Raw genomic sequence first — 21,429 nt, forward strand, 5'->3', positions numbered from 1 at the left:
ATACATGACTACATTCATAGTTCCTGCTACTAAGCCATCAACACTGAATGATGCTGAAGTTGAAAAAAATCTCCACATCATTTTCACATGACTTTTTTATTGTAAATATTCTATCATTGGACAACTTTTATTAAAACTTTCATCATTTAAAAAAAAGTGAATCAAAGAAAATGTATGTACAGCAGATTACAATGCACAGTTCCTAATCTTTGTTTGATAAGATCACATGTTATGGCACAAAAACCCAATACTGGAGGTCTAAGGTAGCTCTATATGATATTTAGACATCTTTGACGGTAATAAACATTCACCAGATACTGCCAAATATAATTCAAACAATTCAAAAAATCCAGTAGAAAGCTTTTAATCATTTAATTCTTGGCCAACAACCATCACCCCTTTCTGCTCTTCTAAAACTTACAATATGTTTGTAGTTTGTGAGGAAACTATGGAGCTGAAGAGAAGGAAACGTAAGTTGAAAAAATTGCAGAAACTCTCAGGCAGTACAAATTCATGAGTTGCAAACAATCTTATGAGAAGCGTTTCATAAAGCATGTTACATGTTGTCAAAATTTTGTGTGTTGGAATTGTAGCTACATGAGTCAATCAGTATTTAACCACTAAAACAGTTTCACAATTTATTTAATACCCAACTGCTCTTAAAACAGAGATAAAAAATAACAAATATGAATGATGACAGCTTTTTTTAAATTCTATTAGTGTGTTGATAAACATTGTTGTGTAATTTAGTTTTCCTTTAAAAAAAAAAAAAAAAAAAAAAAAAAAAAAAAAAAAAAAAAAAAAAAAAAAAAAAAAGCGGGGGGGGGGGGGGGGGGGGGGGGGAAGGGAAGGAAACAAAATGAAGCTTCAGGAGTTGGGAGGGTATGCGATGTTATTTCAGTGACTAAAAAATTGAGTCACAATTGGAAAGAATTTGGCAGTATGAGCCCACTTATCAATATGACTATGCACTGTCCTGGCCTGGATGAATACACTGATTCAGTTGGGAAGGGTGTCGCAAAGCCACTGTATGCTCACCTAAGGCAAGCTGACCCATGACTGTTGTAAATGATCCTTGTCGTCTTGGATAATAGCACTGGGATGGAGTTGATGGCCAAGATGGTCCCACACGTTCTATCGGGGACAGATCTGGGGGATCTTCCTGGTCATGGGAGTACTTCAACATCACACAAAGATTTTATAGACACACATGGCAGGTGGGGATGAACATTGTCCTGTTGAAAAATGACACCGCACTACTGTTGTACGAGAATTAGCACCTGAAGATGCAGGACGTCTGTGACATATCCTAGTGCTGTCATAAATAGATCCCTCAATAACTACAAGCCATGACTTGAAGTCATTGGCAGCTCCCAACACCTTGACCCCAGGATAACGTCACTGTGCCTCTCTGAAACATTGGAAGACTGGGGCCTCTCCCCAGGTCAATGCAATACTCGCTAACAATAGTCATGCACAGTAGCCTAAAACTGTGATTCATCGTTGGACACAATGTGACACCATTCATCATCAATCTACATTTTCCGGTCAAAGTACCTATTCAAATGCAGCTGTTTGTGTTTTTGTGTTAACGACAGCTTATACATGCAAAGGTAATGCCCCAGTCCAGGTGCTCTTAGTCTCTGAAAAATGGTACCAGATGACAGAATGTTGCAGGCAGTCCATTACCTGTGCTCGGATAGCAGGTGTAGATGCGTGCTCGGTGCACAATATGGTGATCCTCCATTATAGCATTGTGGTGGACAGACATGATCAGTTAGAACCTGGACAATGGGTATGCCTGTCCTCGTGCTCTCATGCAGTCAAATATTGGCCACTGTCATATCTGAATGCCCCACAAATTAGGATATTACACTATTTGACCAGCTGACTAAATGGAGATCCTTTTCACACACTGTCAGGTGCTAATAATCCTCATATAAGTACATGAGATATCCCTGTCCTTCACAGTAACCACTCAACATCCAATGCTGTTCCTGTCTCTTATATACCCTACCCGGCCTTGCAGCAACACTAAACATGGACAACAGTAATGAACTCTAGTGGCCGTTCTACTTGTCACAGAGAATTGAAATTCAAAATCATTTACATACCCACAGATGGTGTGTAAAGTTATGAAGTTACATTGACATTTGAGCATGTCTTCTGAGTGCTTAGTTATTTTTCAGGCAATCTATTATAGCACAACGTAATGAAACACAAAACTGCTTTCATCATCAATAAAATCTCTCTCATTAATGACTGCTTACATCAGTCACTGTACTCAACAACTTAAATCATAATTACATCATATAATCAGCATACCTAAAAACTGGTGCAGATAGAGCTACCCCAAATGTAGTGCCAGCCACTCTGACAAGAGAAAATAGAGGTGTGGTTGTTATGTTAACATTTTCCTCATGGAAGCACCACTTCAGAGCAAGATAAACAGACCATTGAGGGTCCACACCTGCAATTTTCTGTAGCCAATAAGAAACAACAGAAACTGCCGTAAGACAAGCAGCAGCAATCGTTAATTTAAGCCTGCCTGCTGTCCTCCACCAATTCAGTTTTTTTACCAGCCAGCTAACAGCTACACCTGCAACAAAATAACTGTCTTTCATACACAATAATTAACAGCCAAAACACATGTCTTGTGTTCACTACCATTAAGTATGTTAACCCACTTTACAAGTAAAGGTATGTTACCAACACCAAGAGAAAAAAAATTGCTTAGACAACAGTTACAAAAGATTGAATCTGTTTACTTTAATTACTTGAAGAAACACAGGAACCAGACATGTTTCTGTATAATATCATTTTATGCATGAACACGTTATGGGATTTCACCAATTTTCAATTTTCTTAATCAGTACAACACTTTTATTGATTCATTTTTGAATGCTGCAGCTGCCTTATGTTCTGTAATTTGTGACTCCTTTTCTGCACGGACACTTATATTGATTCGTGTACCACAGTATTTACCATGTGGCTGACTGTTCTTTGTAAAACACACACACATTAATGCACCAGTATTTAATGGAAAATGGAAAAATATCAGTATATAAAAATATTGATATTTTTTCACAATAATATCAATACATATCTCCAATAAAATAGCTAAACGGAATTTAATAGTTTTTATGTAGAACCACCCACTGTTAAAGTAATGAAAACTTTTATGTCCAACAGTTCACCCATAACAGTTTTACATACCATACATTGCAAAGGACTATAGCTGGAATTCACAGTGTAAATATGGTCTTATTGTGGTCTTGTTCAAAAACTAAGCACATATGATGAGGTTGCTCCCATAAAAAGAAGGTAGATTGTTTAGGGTCCCCAACTTGAAACTTCTGCATGTCCTCCTTAGCACGTGCAGGGTGACCAGTGTCAAGTGTTAACTGTGGGTAGGAGGTGAACCAAACTTAGTGGCTATGTGGGTCCTTACTATGCTGTGAGGGTGCTATAGTCACAAATTTCTGTTTTTCCATTGTGATTCGCTGGCAGCATGTGCAGAGTTGTTTGGAATCCTGAATCCCTATGGATAAAGTAATATGTAGTGTGAATATAAATCACCATCCTTTTGGTGCAGTCTAATGAGGACAAAACTGAGGATATAATCATGGTCATTTTATATATTTTTATTCCAGTTACAGATCACAATCTCTTGTTTATGTCAGGTTATTAAAATGACCATTTTCATACCTTAGTACAGTTTGCTAATCATATCAAGTCGGCATTTGTAAGAATGGTACAGTTACAATAATGAGCCAGACAAGCTTTGTCATGTACATATCAAATTTAAGCAGCACATGCACAGTTGTAAAAGACATGCTGATTCTAAGAACAAACTTATTAGGCTGCTCCAGCCTAATTTTTAATTTTGTTTATGTGCCAGTTGGCGAGTCAATGCCCCAACTGTACAGTGAGTTGTTACCTTTACTCTTTCAATTATTTATATCCCACCAAGGACTTTCCATTACCATATTTTCATCAGTAGTTTTATACACAGGTTGCCTAGAATGTTTCCTACTTTCTTGTTTAGGTTAAATAGTGGTAATCAATAAAAATGTTACTTTTAAATGATAAATATAAATAGAAGCCTGACCATATGCAGACATCCAAAGTAATGCTTATATTGTCAGTAAAATCCTGCATGGACATGGATATCCACAAGCATATTTGCAGAGATCTAGAATAATAATCATCATCATGAAGTTAAAAATTAAAGAACTGTACCCATTTTATAACAGTTTTTATTTACTCACATTACATGTGATTCACAAATGTGACTCTATGAAATGACACAGCATGTTAGCAGACTATATTTTATTAAAATTTTTTCATATTAAGTCTCTTACATTCTTATTTTACAGAATGTAAATTATGAGGTCCATCTCCTACAAGAAGAACACACAGCACAAAAATTCATCAAATCCTTTCAATCACAGTTAAACAACAAAAATAATTTTTACCACCATTAGTCACATAAAAATGAATTTAAATTTGATTCAACTGACATTCAGCTGACATTCAGAAACATGCAGCCATTAATTCACAATTAAGTTTCAAAACAGAGTACTGGCTTCAACTGACAAAAATTATTCATTCCAGACCAAAGCTTATGTTCAGAGTTCTAGCAAACTGATAGGTTAAAGTAGTTTTCAAAAATTTAATATATGGATCAGGGATGTGTGGATGCTAATAAAATTTGGAATCCATGCATATCTCTAGCAATGAATGACCATTATTTTTCTGTGTTACTGGTTTCCTTAATGAAAAGGTACAAGCTTTTTTCTAGTCACTATTTGAGAGTCCTGTCACTGTGTGATAGCACCATAAAAGTACAATCCAGTTTTGTTTTAACTACCAAATATCAGAATTGGATTTATTCAAGATGTTGCCACAAAGTTATACCGATGTTTGCTTATTTGAGGCAATGCAAGTGTTATAAGTTATTTTGAGAAAACAATCACTAAAAGTTACCCGGGATGTATGTGCCTTTACTAACAACATACACTGTGGGGGGGGGGGGGGGGGGGGGGGGGGGAATAGCTCATATCTTTACGTATAACACATTCTTTGAAAAAGTATACACACTGAACAGCTGTAGAAAGGAGGGACAGAACTTCTAGCTGACAAAAAGTGGTGAAGGAAAATAATAGAAAAATCTGAATCCAGACTAACTGAAGGCCCATCACTCTGAATATTAATGAGTAAAGGGGAGGGGCGAGGGGGTGTTTATGGTTTAACATCTCCTAGACATTGAGGTCATTAGCAATGTTGACATGAGGCACAGCTCAGATTTAACAAGTATGTGGAAAGAAACTACGTTAAGCCAGTTTAACGGAACATCTCTGCACTCATCTTACGGAAACTGTAAAAAACCTGGAGCAGTAACTTGAAGCAATGTGTACTATTTAATTCAACTCCATGGCTAAGACTTTTTTTATGATTTAACATACAAATTTATTCATGACTATTTTTTTTATTAACATTCAGTGGACTTTTAAGTTATTTGAGTTTATCTGAACACAGTAAAATAAATGTGATAGTGTCTGTGAGCAAGCAATGCAAACGAAGTTGTTTCATTAGTTACAGTCTCATGGATCATTTGCAAAGTATAAGATAATGTTGCGGAATGAATCTTCTACGAAGACATCAACACTATTCATTTTATACAATCGGTATATAACTTCCACTTACACATGTGTATACCAATGTGAATAATATTAAGTTCAACGACGACTCATAATTTCCTAGCTAATAGCACATTGAAAGTTAAGATCGGATATAAGGAACGTGTCAAGGTAATTGAAGTGGTTTTCAAGCAGAGAATATTTCTGACTACTTTAAAGAGTTAAATTTGCTCTCTGTTAAACGTTTTTAAATTTGCTCTCTGTTAAACGTTTTAAATAATCAGGCGGGCACAAAATAATTGTCAGTTCCTAATATGGTCTTTTTTGAGTGAAAGTTAACTTTAAAGAACAATGTACATGTTGTTTTTTTGCCAATTGAGGATAGTAGTATTCTGGTTAAACTTAGATTCTTGATAATGAAGTCAATTACAGTACATGTGGATTACAGACTGTAATTAAAGTACAACCCCCACCCTCTTTCCACAAACCAAGGACCTTGCTACAATGGGATGGCTTGCCTATTTTAATGATACAGACAAATGTACCATAAATACAACCACATCAGAGGGATACTTGTGGAGAGGCCAGAATAACATGTGGTTCCTGAAGAGGGGCAGCAGCCTTTCTGGTAGATGCAGGGGGCAACAGTATGGATGACTGCCCGAATTAGCCTTGTAGCATTAATGAACATGGCCTTGTGGTACAACTGAAATCAAGAAGAAACTACAGGCATGAGGACATGCAGTTCTAACACACGGTTTAGTGGTGATGGCGTCCTGGGCACAGTATTCTGGTGCTAAAATAGTCCCCCACACAGTTTTCTGAGCAGCAACTATGCAAGTGGACATCATCAGGGAAAACACATCTGGCATTTTATGATTTGGAGAGTGGAATGTTACAGCACTTAGTCATGTAGGTAAGCTGGAGGACTTTAAATGATAGATGGATACGTTGATGCTAGATATAGTCAAAATTAATGAAGTACAATGGCAGAAAGAAAACAATTTCTAATAATGTGGTTACAGCACTGTCAACACATAACAAAATATGGGCAATTCAGGAGCAAGTCTTGCAGTGAAGCATGCGCATACTTTCAAAAAGCCGAGCATGTGGCAATGCTATGTCATCGACAGAGGGGACCTCAGATGTAAGTAAGTGCACGTACGTGTGTGTGTGTTTGTGTGTGTGGGGGGGGGGGGGGGGGAGTGTGGAGGCTGTAGGTGAGGAGGCACATAAGATCACCGTCAGAGCCCACCACGAACTGCAGTCTATTTAAGGCTAGCAAAGCTACACTCAGCCTCAGTTCTCTATGTGGAGTTGCTACAGCTCTATGCGTATATAATTAATTCTTGCTGAATGTTACTTAAATATTGTGTTCAAGTTGTTAATGCTTCCATAGAATAAAGTTGTGTTCAGTCTACTGGTCATGCTGAACTCATACCTAATTACAGCACATCTAATAATGAACAACAGAATATGAATGTGTGTGAACTAGAATGAACAATAGAAAGAAAGACAGAATTATCATAGACAAGATAAAGGCAAACTCACAACCTACTACAATTGTCCAAATATGTATGTGTACTAACTCCACACATATGGATGAATGGATTCATGGGGTTAAAGGGGCCGAACTATGAGGTCATTGGTCCATTAATTATTTGTGTGTCAAGCAGGGAATAGTCCTCAGACAGGAGGGACACAAGAGAAATCCCAATAGACTCAACTGTATCTGAGAATCAAGAAAACCAATAAGTACAACTAAGTAGAAGCGAGAGAGGGGTAAAAGGGTGAAAATGGAGGACTTGCCCTACCCAGAAAGCAGCTGGAAGATGCTGGGACATGTTATGAGTCCGGAGAAACACCCTCTGCATCCGGCCAGTGCTTTCACATCCTCGATTACAACAAGAAAACTAGTTACATGGACAAAATAAAATCTCAGAATGACAACAAGTCTGTCACTCAATGACAGATGTAAAAGAATAAGGAGAATTAAAAAGGTGGAAAGGGCAGGAGCCAGGCCAGACCATTGAGCAAGGGCAGCCATGTGACACTTTGGTTGTGGAGCAGGTGACGGGGCACCTCTCCAATTCCTCAAGCAGCTGAAGATGCTAACGGACTCAACATCGCAGAGACAAGTAAAAACCCCTTCAACAGGTAAAACGTAAAACCAAATCAGCCACTTGGGCATCGTCTGCTAACAGCAGAGATAGCGTGTCAGTAAGTCTAAGGTTTCACTATAAGGTGGTCAAATTAGGGTAGTCCAGTAGGACGTGGGCCACTGTGAAATGGACACCACACCGACAATGGGGTGGATCCTCACGATGGGGGATGTGGCCATGGGTCATCCAAGTGTGGCCAATTAAAGAAGCAAAAACAGAAGACTGCCACATGGTCATGGTCTCCTTTATAGTTCACAGTTTATTTGGAGAAACCAGGGCACAACAATCCACATCCAAAGCCTCTAACAACAGTTGGCATACTGTCGACCAAAGGTCCAGTTCTGGTATCCTCATCTCCAAAGTCAGCACCCTGGTAGCCAACTAGTCCAACTGTCCAACTGATCAGCATGTTCATTTCCTGGGATTCCAACATGACCACAGGTTCATACAAAAATGACCAACCATCCATTATGGCAGAGGTCATACAGCAGATCCTAGATAGCCACAACCAATGGGTGTCACGGATCCCACTGATCGACAGCCTGAACACCACTCAAGGAAATCAAGAATGATTCGCCAGTGCAAGAATAAAGGTGGCTGAGGCCTTGATCAATGGCCACCAATTCTGCAGTGAATACACTGTATCTGTTCAGCAGGGAGCATAGTCCACAGCACTTTGCATGTGTGTAGGCAGAACTGGTTCAACCATTAACCATAAATCCATCAGTGTACACCACGTCTGAGCCTGGAAATACATCAAGGACTTACAGGAACAGACGGTGAAAAGCCGTAGGGGATATTGAGTCTTCTGGTGCAAAGAAGTCAAGGCACATTCAAGGATGGGGTACACACCATGGAAGCACACACGATTTCTCCCTGACAAGAGGCATCAGTGTGGAAAGAGGGTATTCAGAGCACAGACTGTTTTCAAACTGCGATCATAACTCCAGATCTTGGCCTCTTTTGTGGGAGGTAGATTTCTCTCCCAGGAAGAAGGACACAGTAGTTCGGATGCTCAAGGGAGCAGTGAATGTGTGTTGCATAGTTGAGCAGCAGTTGTTGGTGCCTGACCAGTATGGGAGCAATGCCAGCCTCTGTAAACAGGCTGTTCCTAGGACTGATCTGAAAGGCAGCTGTCACAAGTTGGACCACAGAAGGGTGTATCAGGTCGAGCATCCACAGTGGTAAAGATGATGCTGAGCCATACACCAGGCTCCCATAATCAAGACGAGACAGGATTGCAGCTTTGTAGAACTGCAAAAGTTTAGAGCACCAGCTGGTGTTACTGAGACAGCGAAGAGTATTGAAGTAGGTCCAGCATGTTTGGTGAAGTTGGTGATGATGGGGAAGCCACATCAACTGGACATCAAAGACCAACCCCAAAAAATGCTAAGATTCCACCACACTGAGCAATGGTCTTGTTGGGGATGGTCAGTATGGCGGTGACAGAAGTGCATGACAATGCCTTCGCAGCAGAAAACTGGAAGCCATAGATGAGAGCCCAGGTCTGCATCTTCTGTATGGTACCCTGCAGTAGTTGTTCGGCAACACCCACAGTTGAGGAGCAATAGTAGATGCAAAAGTCATCAACATACAAGGAGGGTGACAATATAGACCTGACAGTTGCAGCTAGACCATTGATAGCCACTAGAACAATGGGCACACACAATACAGAGCACTGTGGTGCCCCATTCTCTTGTGTATAGGGAGTACTGTGGGAGACACCAAATTGAACCCAGAAAGTATAGCAAGACAAGAAGTTCTGGACAAAAATCAAGTGCTGGCCCCAGAGACCCCATTTATGGGGGGTAATGAGAATGTGCTCACATTAGGTGGTTTCATAAGCCCTCGCAACTGGAAGAAGACAGCACTAAGATGCTGATGCCACGCAAAAGCTGACCAAATCAAAAATTCCAGCCAAACCAAACTGTCAGCAGTAGAACAGTCTTAGCGAAAACTGATCTGGGACAAACAAGTTTTCTCATCACTGAGACGGGAACTCACCCTCACTTCAGATACAGTTGAAGAAGGCAAGGATGTGACATTAGCAGTCCACTGATAAGTGTGGATTTGGTCTGGTCCTGGAGATGTGTCAGTGCAAGGGGATATGGCACTAAGGAATTCCCACTCACTGAATGGAGCATTACAAGGTTCCAGGTGATTTGTAGTAAATGGTAAAGGAAGTCGCTCTGCCTGTTGTTCGAGAACATGAAATGCAGGCTGATAATTCTAAGATGGAGAGGCTTGTGCATAATAAAAAGCAAATTTTTTGGCAACTGCATCTGGATCAGTGTAGACATCACCTTGCACAGGGATATCAGGTACACCTGCAGGGTGCTGATGTCCATAGAGGCATTGAATGTTCACCCAAACCTATGAAGGAGCTGTAATGGTCCAATGGTAACAACATACCACTCCCAGCAGTCTTGCTACTGTTGTTTTATGAGGTGGCACACCGGGGTATGGAGCTGTTTAAAGGCAACGAGGTACTCCATCAATGGATGTCACTTATGGCACTGGACAGCCCATCTGCAATCTCTAATTGGCCATGGCAATTTTGGGGGTTCACCAAGGTAACGTCTACTGATGTGGGGATACCAAGGAAGAGGGGATTACTGAGTCAGCTGCTGATGGAGTGGCTACAGTTGTGCTCTGGACAACCACATCAATACCTCCATGTGGCAAGGAGTGAAGGGCAATGGCACGGGTGAAAGCATTTCAATCAGCTTTGGAGCGAGCCTGTCTGGGTGGACACCCCAGTGAGTGACGATGAAGGAGGGTCAAAACAATCGAAAAATGATCACTGTCATACAGGTCATCATGGTCTCTCCAATGAATGGATGGGAGAAGGCCTGGGCTGTAAATGGAAATATTAGTGGCCGAATATGAAGAATATGCAACACTGAAGTGTGTGAGAACACCAGTATTTCCATGGCCAGTGGTCTTAGTTCCACCCAACAAAGGGTTGGGGGCATTACAGTCACCCAATATTAAGAAGAGTGGAGGAACTGAGGAAATAGTGCAGACAACATGTTCTGGAACACTTCATCATCAAGAAGGAGATACACATAACAGTTAGTGAATTCCAGAGATGTCTTCACATGAACAGCCATGACCTCCAAAGTTGTACTGAGTAGCACATATTTTCTGCATAGAATCCAAAATGTACATGCAAATGCCACCTGATGCTCTTTCATAGTCAGTGTGATTCTTAAAATACCCCTGACAGCCACAGAAGATAGGCATCTGCATTGTTAGGAAACAAGTTTCCTGGATGGAAATTAAAAAAAAAAAAAAAAAAAAAATTTTGATGAAAAACTAGGGGAAATGGGCAAAACACACCAAGCTCAGATGAGTGGTGGAAAAAAACACAACAATTTCACTGTGGAGGCTTGAAGGGACCAAGGAGGCAGGTCATGCCTTAGGGCCACATGCTGCCACTGGTAGTGAACATATGTCATCAACACACATTTCTTCCAAATCAGTGTGAATGTGAATGCGCGGGGGGGTGGGGGGTGGGGGGGCTGTCTGATGCCATAGGGGCCACCAGAATCTCCCTCTTTCTGGAGGCTGGAGGCTATGAGCTGCAACCTGTGGCTCTTTCAACCTCTAGCTGGTATCTGGTTACAGGTCAGCAGAGTCCTGGTGTGTGGTATATGCTGCTATAAGACAATTACACATAGTGTTTTATACAGGTAGAAACAGTAGCACAAGACAATTTCCGGTGTATAGAAGTAGACATTACCAAAATATGAATATGCCCACTCTTTGAACTGGTTTTCAGGTGGGAATGACCCATTGTTTGTCAGAAGTCATAATGGTAATTCTGATTCAGAAGAAATTAGCTATGAAATCATGTATATACCAGTATTTATAGCAATGATATATAATAATTAGGCATACCAAAAAGCAAAAAGTTAGCCAATCAGGGTTACATACACTCCATACAATACTGATACATAATCAGAACTGAGCTGATCGGTTGGTTGGTTTAAAGAGGGCAGTAGGGGGGGTGGGGTGGGGGGGGTGGGGGAATGGGAAGGGACCAAGCTGATAGGTCATCGGTCCCTTGTTCCTATTAAAATAGTTCCACAAGAGAAAGAATAAAACAAACGCCACTCAGAGCACAAAACTGGGAGAAAGAAAAATACCACAAGAACGACAGAAGAGCAACAAGCACTACAATGGACAAAATAGGACAAGAAAACCATACAGAGGTAGGTGTGGGTCACCCAAGCGTGGCCAATCCATGCCGACAGAACCACAAAGTACCTGCGAGAAGCCCGCATGGAAGACTTCCACACATTCGTAGCCTAATTAATGACACGCAGTTTCTTGTGCGTATTGAGACTATGCCATTCCATCTCCCAAAGCCAAAAAACCTTGCAGCATAATAATGAATGCAGGTCAGTAATTGGAATGCCTCCCAAAGCCGAAAAACCTTGCAGCATAATAATGAATGCAGGTCAGTAATTGGAATGCTGACCAGCCTGTCGGCAAGTTCGTTGCCTGGGATTCCGACACGGCCTGGGGTCAAGACAAACACCACTGAATGACTGGACTGTTTCAGGGCAGAGATGGACTCCTGGATGGTTGCTACCAAAGAATGATGAGGGTAACACTGGTTGATAGCTTGTAGGGTGCTCAGACTCAGTATACAGAAGAAACAACTCGCCAGGGCATGAACCGATATGCTCAAGAGCACAAGATACAGCCACCAACTCTGTAGTGAAAACACTGCAGCCATCGAGCAAGGAAGGCATTTCAACATGGCCTCTGCAAATGTAGGTGAAGCCAGTGACCATCAGCCATTGAGCTGTCGGTGTAAATCACTTCAGAGCCTCAGAACACATCACCAATCAAGAGGTAGTGGCAGCAGAGAGCCGTGGGAGTAACTGAGTCCTGAGGGCAATGTGAAAGGTCCAGGTGAAGCTTCGGCCAAGGTTTACACCATCGAGGTGTATGTGAATGGACCTCTAGCAGAGGTGGTAAAGGGAAGGACTCCAGTTCAGACAGAAGCAATCGGATGTGAACCGCAATCTTAAGCCCTGACCTGGGCCGCCGATGCGAGATGAACCGCAGTGGTTGGCAAAATGAGAAGATAATTCTGATGTGCAGGAGAACTACAAATATGTGCAATGTAACTGGTGAGCAGTTGTGCATGCCTAACCATCAATGGAGGGACTCCATAGTGGTGCACTGGGTCACGTAAACGCAACACTGAGAGCGCCGCTGAACCATTAACCAGACTATCATTGTCAAGGCGGGATTGAACAAGCGCTACATAAAGCTGCAGCAATGTAAAGTGATCTGCTCCCCAGTTGGTGTTGCTCAGGCAGCAGAGGGCATTGAGGTGATGCCAGCACTTCCACTTAAGCTGATGAAGGTGAGAAAGCCACATCAATCGGACATCAAAAACCAGTCCTAAGAATCGATATGTCTCCACAATAGAGAGTGGATCATCATTAAGGTAAAGTTTTGGTTCTTGAGCAATGGTACAACACCGACAGGAAATTTTGGATAAAAACCGGGAGCTCGTCTCTGAGAACCCACTCGTATAATGTGGCAAGGACATGTCGTCGCCAGGTCGGGTCGTAAACATTTTGTAGATCAAAAAAGATGGCAACCAGGTGCTGGTATCTGGAAAAGGCTGTTCGGATGGCAGACTCTAGGGACACAAGATTATCAGTGGTAGAGCGATCCTGGCAGAAGCTACCCCGACATGAAGCCAGTAGGCCATGTGACTCCAGGACCCAACCCAACCACCGATACACCATCATTTGGTGAGGCTGATGGTGCAATAGCTAACCACATGAATCAGGTTTTGTAATGATGGTGCTCTCCTGCCATTGCGATGGAAAGCGTCATTGCACCAGATCTGGTTGAAGGTGAGGAGATGTTGCTTGTAGTCAGATGAGAGATGTTTAATCATCAGACTGTGGATCCGATCTGGCCCAGGAACTGTGTCAGGGCAATGTGCGAGGGTGTAGAGGAGCTCCCACTCTGTAAACAGAGTGTCATAGGGTTCACTGTAGCGTGTAGTGAATGAGACGACTTTCCCTTCCATCCGCCGTTTGAGGGTGCGAAAGGCTGGGGGGTAGTCCTCCGTCGCAAAGGTTCGAGCATAGTGCTCAGTAAAGTGCTCAGCAACCGCACTGGCATCAGTAGATAACACACCTTGATGTTAACACCAGGGACACATGTTGGGGTCTGGTACCCAATAACGCGTTTGATCTTTGCCCGGACTTGGGAAGGTGACGTATGGCACCCAACAGTCTTGATGTACCTCTCCCAACACTCCTGTTTCTGTCTTTTTATAAGCTGGTGAACACGGGCATGGAGCCATTTGAAAGCTATTAGATGCCCCAGAGAAGGGTGTCGCTTATGTCGCTGTAGAGCCCACCTACATTCTTTAATGGCCTCAGCAATTTCCAGCGACCACCAAGGCACTGTCTTTCACCAGGGGCACTCTAAGGAACAAGGGATCGCATTTTCCGCTGCAGAAACGACCATTCCAGTGACCTGCTCAACCACCACATCAATGGTACTATCTGGGATAGATTCAACAGTGACAGCAGAGGGGAAAGCTTCCCAGTCTGCCCATCTGGGTAGGCATATAGGGCCATGATGTCGGGAGAGCAACAGGAAGTTAGAAAAGTTGTCACTACCACACAAGTCATCGTGGGTTCTCCAGAGGACAGATGGGAGAAGTTCAGGGCTGCAAAGTGATAAATCAGTGTCCGAGTAAGTGCCATGAGCCACAATGTAATGTGTGGGGGCCCCAGTATTTAGGAGGCATATGTCGAACTGAGACAGTAAATTTTTTACATTTCTACCTCAGCCAGTAAGCATGGTGCCACCCCACACGAGGTTATGGGCATTAAAGTCTCCCAAAAGTAGGAAAGGTTTAGGGAGTTGATGAATCAGTAAAGCCAATAGGTTCAGGGGCCCTACACCATCTGGAGGAAGATATACATTGCAGACAGTTGTTTCCTGTGTCATCCTTATACTGACAGACACAGCTTCAAGAGGAGTGTAAAGGGCACAGGTTCACTACAGACCAAGTTCAGGACATAGTTGCAAACTCCACCTGACGCTCCATTATATTCACTATGGTTCTTGTAATATCCCCTACAGCTGTGGAGGGCAGAGGTCCACATTGCCGGGAACCAGGTTTCCTGGAGGGCAATGCAGAAAGCAGGTGTAAAGCTTAACAGTTGCCATAGCTCAGCCAGGTGGTGGAAAACACCGCAGCAATTTCATTGGATGACGTTATTGTGAGGCTGGGAAGGCACACTCAATGAGGCAGTCTACGCCTCAGGGTCACCAGCTGCCACCGGAAGAGTACCTGTGCGATCAACATCCATTGTGTCTGAGGGCCCAGCGAGATCTAGGTCCTCAGCGGACACCAGAATCTCCACTTCATCCTCAGACGCAGAGGTTATAGATAGCAGTGGTGTGGGTGCCACCACAGTGCCATGGTTCTTGGGGGTCTTTTTCTTCTTTTGCTTCTCTCGCTGCTCCTTAGGTTTTTCCGGCTGGGAGGACTTCACTGACTCAGTCTCAGGGACTGAGGACGACCGTGAAGCTCTACGACCAGCTACCTGTGGGTGCTTCAGCCACTGGCGGGTATCCGCTTTGCCACTGGTAGGAACCTGGGAAGGGAGTGACCCAAGGGACCCCTTCCCAGCGAGAGGAGCTGAAGAAGACTTATGCTTCTCCGGCTGAGAAGGTGAACTGATGTCCCCGATGGTTTGGTGGGTGTTGTTCCCGAAGTAGGTGGTGCAATAGCAACAGGGAGGGAAGTGTCCCCCACCATCAGGTGTAGTCTTACAGCTCTGAGAGCCGACTGGAATTGGCAGAACTGATGGGGCTGTAACTATTCTCATAGTGGCGGCAAAAGAAGATGTCATAGGCAAAGGATGTAGGTGTTCGAATTTCCTCTTAGCCTCAGTGTACGTCAGTCGGTCCAGTGTCTTGTATTCTATGATTTTCCGTTCTTTCTGGAGAATCCTGCAATCCAGTGAGAAAGGGGAATGGTGCTCCCTGCAGTTGACTCATGAAGTATTGGGTTGTGATGGACATCCACAGTCACGACATATGATGCTGGAAGTAAAGTGGCAAGATGTATGCCCAAACTTCCAGCACTTACAGCACCACATCGGGGGAGGGATATATGGCTTGACATCACACCTGTATACCATCACCTTCACCTTCTTGGGTAATGTATCACCCTCGAAGGCCAAGATGAAGGCACCGGTGGCCACCTGATTATCCTTTGGACCCCTATGTGTGCGCCCGAGGAAATAAACACCTCATTGCTCTAAGTTGGTGCTCAGCCCGTCATCAGACTGCAAAAGAAGATCCCTGTGAAATATAACACCCTGGACCGTATTTAAGCTCTTAAGGGGTGTTATGAAACAGAAACATCCCCCAGCTTGTCACAGTCAAGTAGTGCCTGTGACTGGGCAGAGGACGTCGTTTTGATCAAGAATGACCCTGAGTGCATTTTAGACAATCCCTCCATGCCCCCAGACTTGTCCTCTAACGCTCCACAGAAATCTGAGGCTTCATCGACATGAAGGATTCCCCATCAGTTCTCCTATAGACAAGGTAACAGGGTGAATAAGATTTGCTGCCATCCTTAGCCTGGCATTCCTCCCATGGTGTGGCCAGGGAGGGGAACAATTGGGGGTCATACTTCCGTGCACTGAATTGGGTCCTTGAGTGCTTAGAGACTGCTGGTGTTTGACCACCAGCAAGTGATGATGTACTACGCTTGATGGTATGTCATCCGCCCTGATGCCACCCATTCTGAGCAGGGGCCCTCTCCACGGGCACCACCCAGACGCAGCAAAGGCCACCTGGCAGGATGGCCATTGCTGGAGTCCCGATGCCCCAGGGTGATGGGCATCTACTTCTTGGCATACGTGGTGTGTTAACAGCACAGACATCAGCAGAGTGATCCCTATGTAGTCAGGGGGCTACAACCAACAGGGTAAATGGTGGCCCCACCACAATGGACTGGCTACTGTGCTGGATATCAGGTACAAACAACCAAACAAATCCATTATCATTGTCAGTGCAGAAAACGATACTGTACAGTGGATAGAGGAAAATGCAACCAGGAAGGTGACCTCACCCAACAGCTGGAGAATGAGTGGAAGTGCAGATCCACATCGATGAAGGATGTGACAGGTCTCAGTGCATGATGGAGATGATGCACTATGTAAGGCGCCCTTCCCCAGTTGGCTCGCCCTTCGGGAAAACTTAGAAGAATGGAGGTCAAACTCGACACAGGACCATCACGTAAAGGCCGAAACATGTGAGACTCCTTTTAGTCACCTGTTATGACAGGCAGGAATACCTTGGGCCTATTCTAACCCCCGGACCCACAGGGGTACAGAACATAAGTCTTGTGCATAACAGAATATTTACGAGTTATATAACAGAATGTGTTCCATTGGAGAATTTTATGGTGTGTGTGGAATACCAGGCAAAGAGGGCACCAACAAAGAATGTATTTCAGCAGGTACAAGTTAATGACATACAATATGTCATAATGTGGCAACTGTAATATTCTATTTTCCAAAAAATTGTGTGGTACAATGAGTAAATATTCATTACCTCTGTCATTCATGATTATGACTGTGGGTAGTTAAGTTTAAAAAGTAGCTCACATACAGCAAATTACTTGCAAGATCTTGGTAATAAATGACCTGTCTTATATTTGTTAAAACTGGTCCGGTATAGAGTGCCAACATCTAGTTAAATATGAAACTTGAAAAATCTGACAAAATATGTTCTTAATATGGATTAACTTTTTTTCAGATCAGAGAAGAATGAACACGAAATAATCTGTCGAACACACCATAAATTTCATCATAAGTTTGAAAGACAGGTATTTAGATTGAAAGACCACTGAACAGACAAGAATTCAAAAACTAAAACATATCTACAACATTTGTATGCATGAGTATGAGCAAAATTGAGTCATAAATGTACATATCCAAAATTATTATATGAAGCAGACACTGTATACAACAAGAAAATTAGTACAAGAGTTATGAGAGGTATAAGTATGATCTTGTTTTCAGCAAGTAGAACAACTGAATGCACTCACTAAATGACTTTTGCAACAGAGACTCTGAGGCAAGGAACATGGTTGAATAAAACCTTAAAAATCCTTAAATGAAGAGTGCAAGCTAATCCATTGTACATAACCCCTGAGGTGAAATGTATTATTGACTACAAACCGTATAAACACTGAGGTGAAGAACATAATTGACTACAAATTGCAGAGGCACTATGTGAAGAATATATAAGCTCCAAGGCAAAGGGTATATCATCACTAACCAGTGCTAAGGCAAAATAAAATATCCACAGCAATCATAGCTTGTCAACAAAGTAAAATAAACTGAATGCATAACTATGATTGCTCTTATTGATGAAATGGGAAATATATATTTTTTTTAAAAAATTTATGACATATTTGCAATTCACATAAGCACAAAGATGAAGTGTGCATAAACTGCAAGTTTTGTAAAAATGATGACAGAATGTATAATTACTGGAAACTGTATAAACCCCGAGGTGAAGAATAATTACACACTGAGGTAGCAAATACAATACTGCAAATTGTATTAGCACAATGGCAAAGGATATAATTAACTGTAAATTGCATAAGCACAGTGGTGAAATGTATACAAAGTTCTGTGGCAACAAAAAACCATTACATGCAGGCAGCATGAGCATTGCACAATGAATATAATTAATGTTGGGTCAAAGGGCGTAATTAATGACAAATTGCATGAGCATTGCAACAGAAAATACATACACTGTTCAGTCACATTAATATGACCATCACTCAAAAGCTCGAATAACCTCCTCCTGCTGTGCATTAAGTGCAGAAAGTGAGTCAATGAGGCTCGGGACAGTACCAACAGGGATGTGGATCCATGTTAACTCCAGTGTTGTGGTCAGATGCGCTAGGTTTTGCAGTATTGGCCACTATCCATTTGGCGAACTTTCAAATATGTGTGCTGCCACGTTTCCTACAGCAACCACCACAGCACAAGAGTGTTGCCACAAATGATTACACTGCTGCCAATGAGATGCAAACATCCCCTCTCTGGAGCTCCAGTGACAGGTGTACTCGAGTTCCAACATTCACGCACTGAGTCCATTTTGTGTGTTTGGCAGTTGAATACAATTTACATATTTTTGTAGTGGCCAGGGCTCGTGAACTACTGAACAGTTATTGTACTGAAGACTGGCTGATTTGTAAATCTGTAGTATCTGCGTGTGTTTCAATATTCAAAGCTACTATTGTCAACTGATGCTACAACTACAGCAATGAAGTTATGTTTTATTTTTACTATTTGACATTAGACGTAGAATAAATTAATATCTGAATTCTCTGTTCATAAACAGCATCAGTTCCTCATGCCAGTATCCACTAATGAGCCACACAGTGTGCAAGGGAGACATAACGAGTTTCTCGGTTGATAATCAATCGCACAAACGGTCTGATCTTGGTGGTCCCAAAGATTTTCAACTGACTTTAAATTTGGTGAGTTTGGTGGCAAGAAGAGTATGATAAACTCATCCTGGTGTTCTTTGAATCACACACATATGATGGTGCAATATCCTGCTGGTAGATTCCATTGTGCATAGGAAAAATAAATTGCATGTCGACCCATATAGTGTCCCCAGGGATGCATGCACTCTTCTGCTGAACCATTGTACCTTCCAGAATGGTGAGACCATTGAGAAAATTCCACAAAAACATTTATCAGACCATAATGCTCCCTCTCAGAAGTTTCATGCTGTACATGCCAATGGCTATCTGTCCGATGGAGCATAAAATGTGATTCATCTGAAGACACTACCTGTCGCTGCTCAGTGGATGTCCAGTTGTGGTACTGGCATGCAAAGTCCAGCCTTTATTGGTGGTGCACAACAGCAGTCAGCATGAGTGAATAAACCACACACCTGCTGTGGCAGACAATGCGCAATAACGCTCGCAGTTGTTCAACAGTTAAATGTCCGTTCACCCATACACATCTCCACAGCTGTCATTCACCCCTGTCATCTATGGCCTGTGGAGCATCACAGTTGCCTTGGTGCCAGATTTGGATAGCGCCGATTTTGCCGTGCATGGTATACTTAATCTACAGCGGTATAGGAACAATTTACAAACTTACCCATTTTGGAAATACTTCCAAGCCTTGGCCTGAATGTCAATGATTATAGCGTTTTGGACAACAGATAAATTGCTCTGTTTCCACATTACGACAACAACTACACTGTTTTCGACATCCCCCTGACGTGCTTCATATATCCTTCATTGCTAGTGCTAGTTTGAACATATGAATATTAATTGTGTTACTGAAGAATGTTGGGAAAGTGGAGATTATAAATTTTTGAGACTATGATCACTGGACTTTAATACCTTGAAATTTTTTCTTGTGCTGTTACATCAACAATAGCGTTTTTGTTCCACATCTACCACAAAACCTCAAGCACTCGCAACACCATATTACAGCAGCTGTTCTTACATGCACCCCTGATATGCTGGGTCAAATATGCGCAGAATTGGACTACTCATTAGATGTGTGCTGTGTGACAAAGGATGGACACACAGAATGTTTATAAGCATTGTTAAAAAGAAGAAGAAGAAGAAGAAGACATTGAGGGTTTGTCTTTCACATGCTGTATGATTGTTACATTGTTCTTGGCCAGTACGTGTACCATTTTTTGCAATGTTTCATAGACTTTGTAATTACCTTGTATAAAGATACAAATTGACATTGAGAATACCAAAGATGTGATTAAACATGTCAGCTCCTCTGCTCTATATCTACCTTCAGCACAACTCAAAGCATAACTGTTTTACAAGGAGATAGACATGAAACGGATAAAACCAGGATGCACAAAGTGGAGTGGTGTGGTCCAGCATTTATCACATTAAACATTGGCTCAATAGTGAAGATTTCCTGTCTCGAGTCCTGGTCTTCATTGCATATGGTGTAAGCATGGCAGTATATTTCAGGGATGTAAGAAAGAATATTTTTAAAGGCTCCTCACAAGGACAATCTGACTTTTACCAAATACTGTTACTTTATCCATGGAAATAGATCTGATCTCCAAACTGCACAGCAGTTAACTATAGGTACTCTCATGAGGTATGAACACATGAAGCACTTTCCTCCTCTGTTGCAACATGTTACGAACTGCAGTAGCCACCAGAAAGATCGCGGGAGGCGCACATCGGCACAGCGCGTCATGGACAGTAGTTGCTGCAAGTAAAGTCCTGTCCACCAGAGGGCACGCAAGAATTCGGCCTCGCCCTCTGCTGGCGGAACAACAACTCAGGCAGCACGGACCGTGCCTAGTCAGTTTTACATTGGGCATGCCTAGCAGACAGTTCCCTGTCTACACTATGTGAAGTGCGACGGACAACGTGAATCGTGTTATTACAAAATTGGCGACGAGTAGGGTCGTTCTTTCGCGTATTAAGTCGTCGTTCTGGTTTTGCAGCTTACCCACGGCATGGAGGATTTAGTGCGGGTTTTGGTTGAGCATCAGAAGGAGCTCATGGCAACCTTGAAACAAGCACTTCT

General features: G+C 42.5%; 1 protein-coding gene across 1 annotated transcript in view; it reads right to left on the minus strand.

Annotated features, from left to right (window-relative positions):
* Positions 1-21,429, minus strand: part of LOC124555666 (glucose-6-phosphatase 3) — a 145,295-nt gene that overhangs the window by 10,816 nt on the left and 113,050 nt on the right. The window contains exon 5 of the mRNA XM_047129654.1: positions 2,326-2,599. Coding sequence (XP_046985610.1) covers positions 2,326-2,599 — 274 coding nt within the window. The remainder of the gene's footprint in view (positions 1-2,325; positions 2,600-21,429) is intronic.

Source organism: Schistocerca americana, chromosome X, assembly GCF_021461395.2.
Source record: "Schistocerca americana isolate TAMUIC-IGC-003095 chromosome X, iqSchAmer2.1, whole genome shotgun sequence".
In the NCBI taxonomy this organism is placed as follows: domain Eukaryota; kingdom Metazoa; phylum Arthropoda; class Insecta; order Orthoptera; family Acrididae; genus Schistocerca; species Schistocerca americana.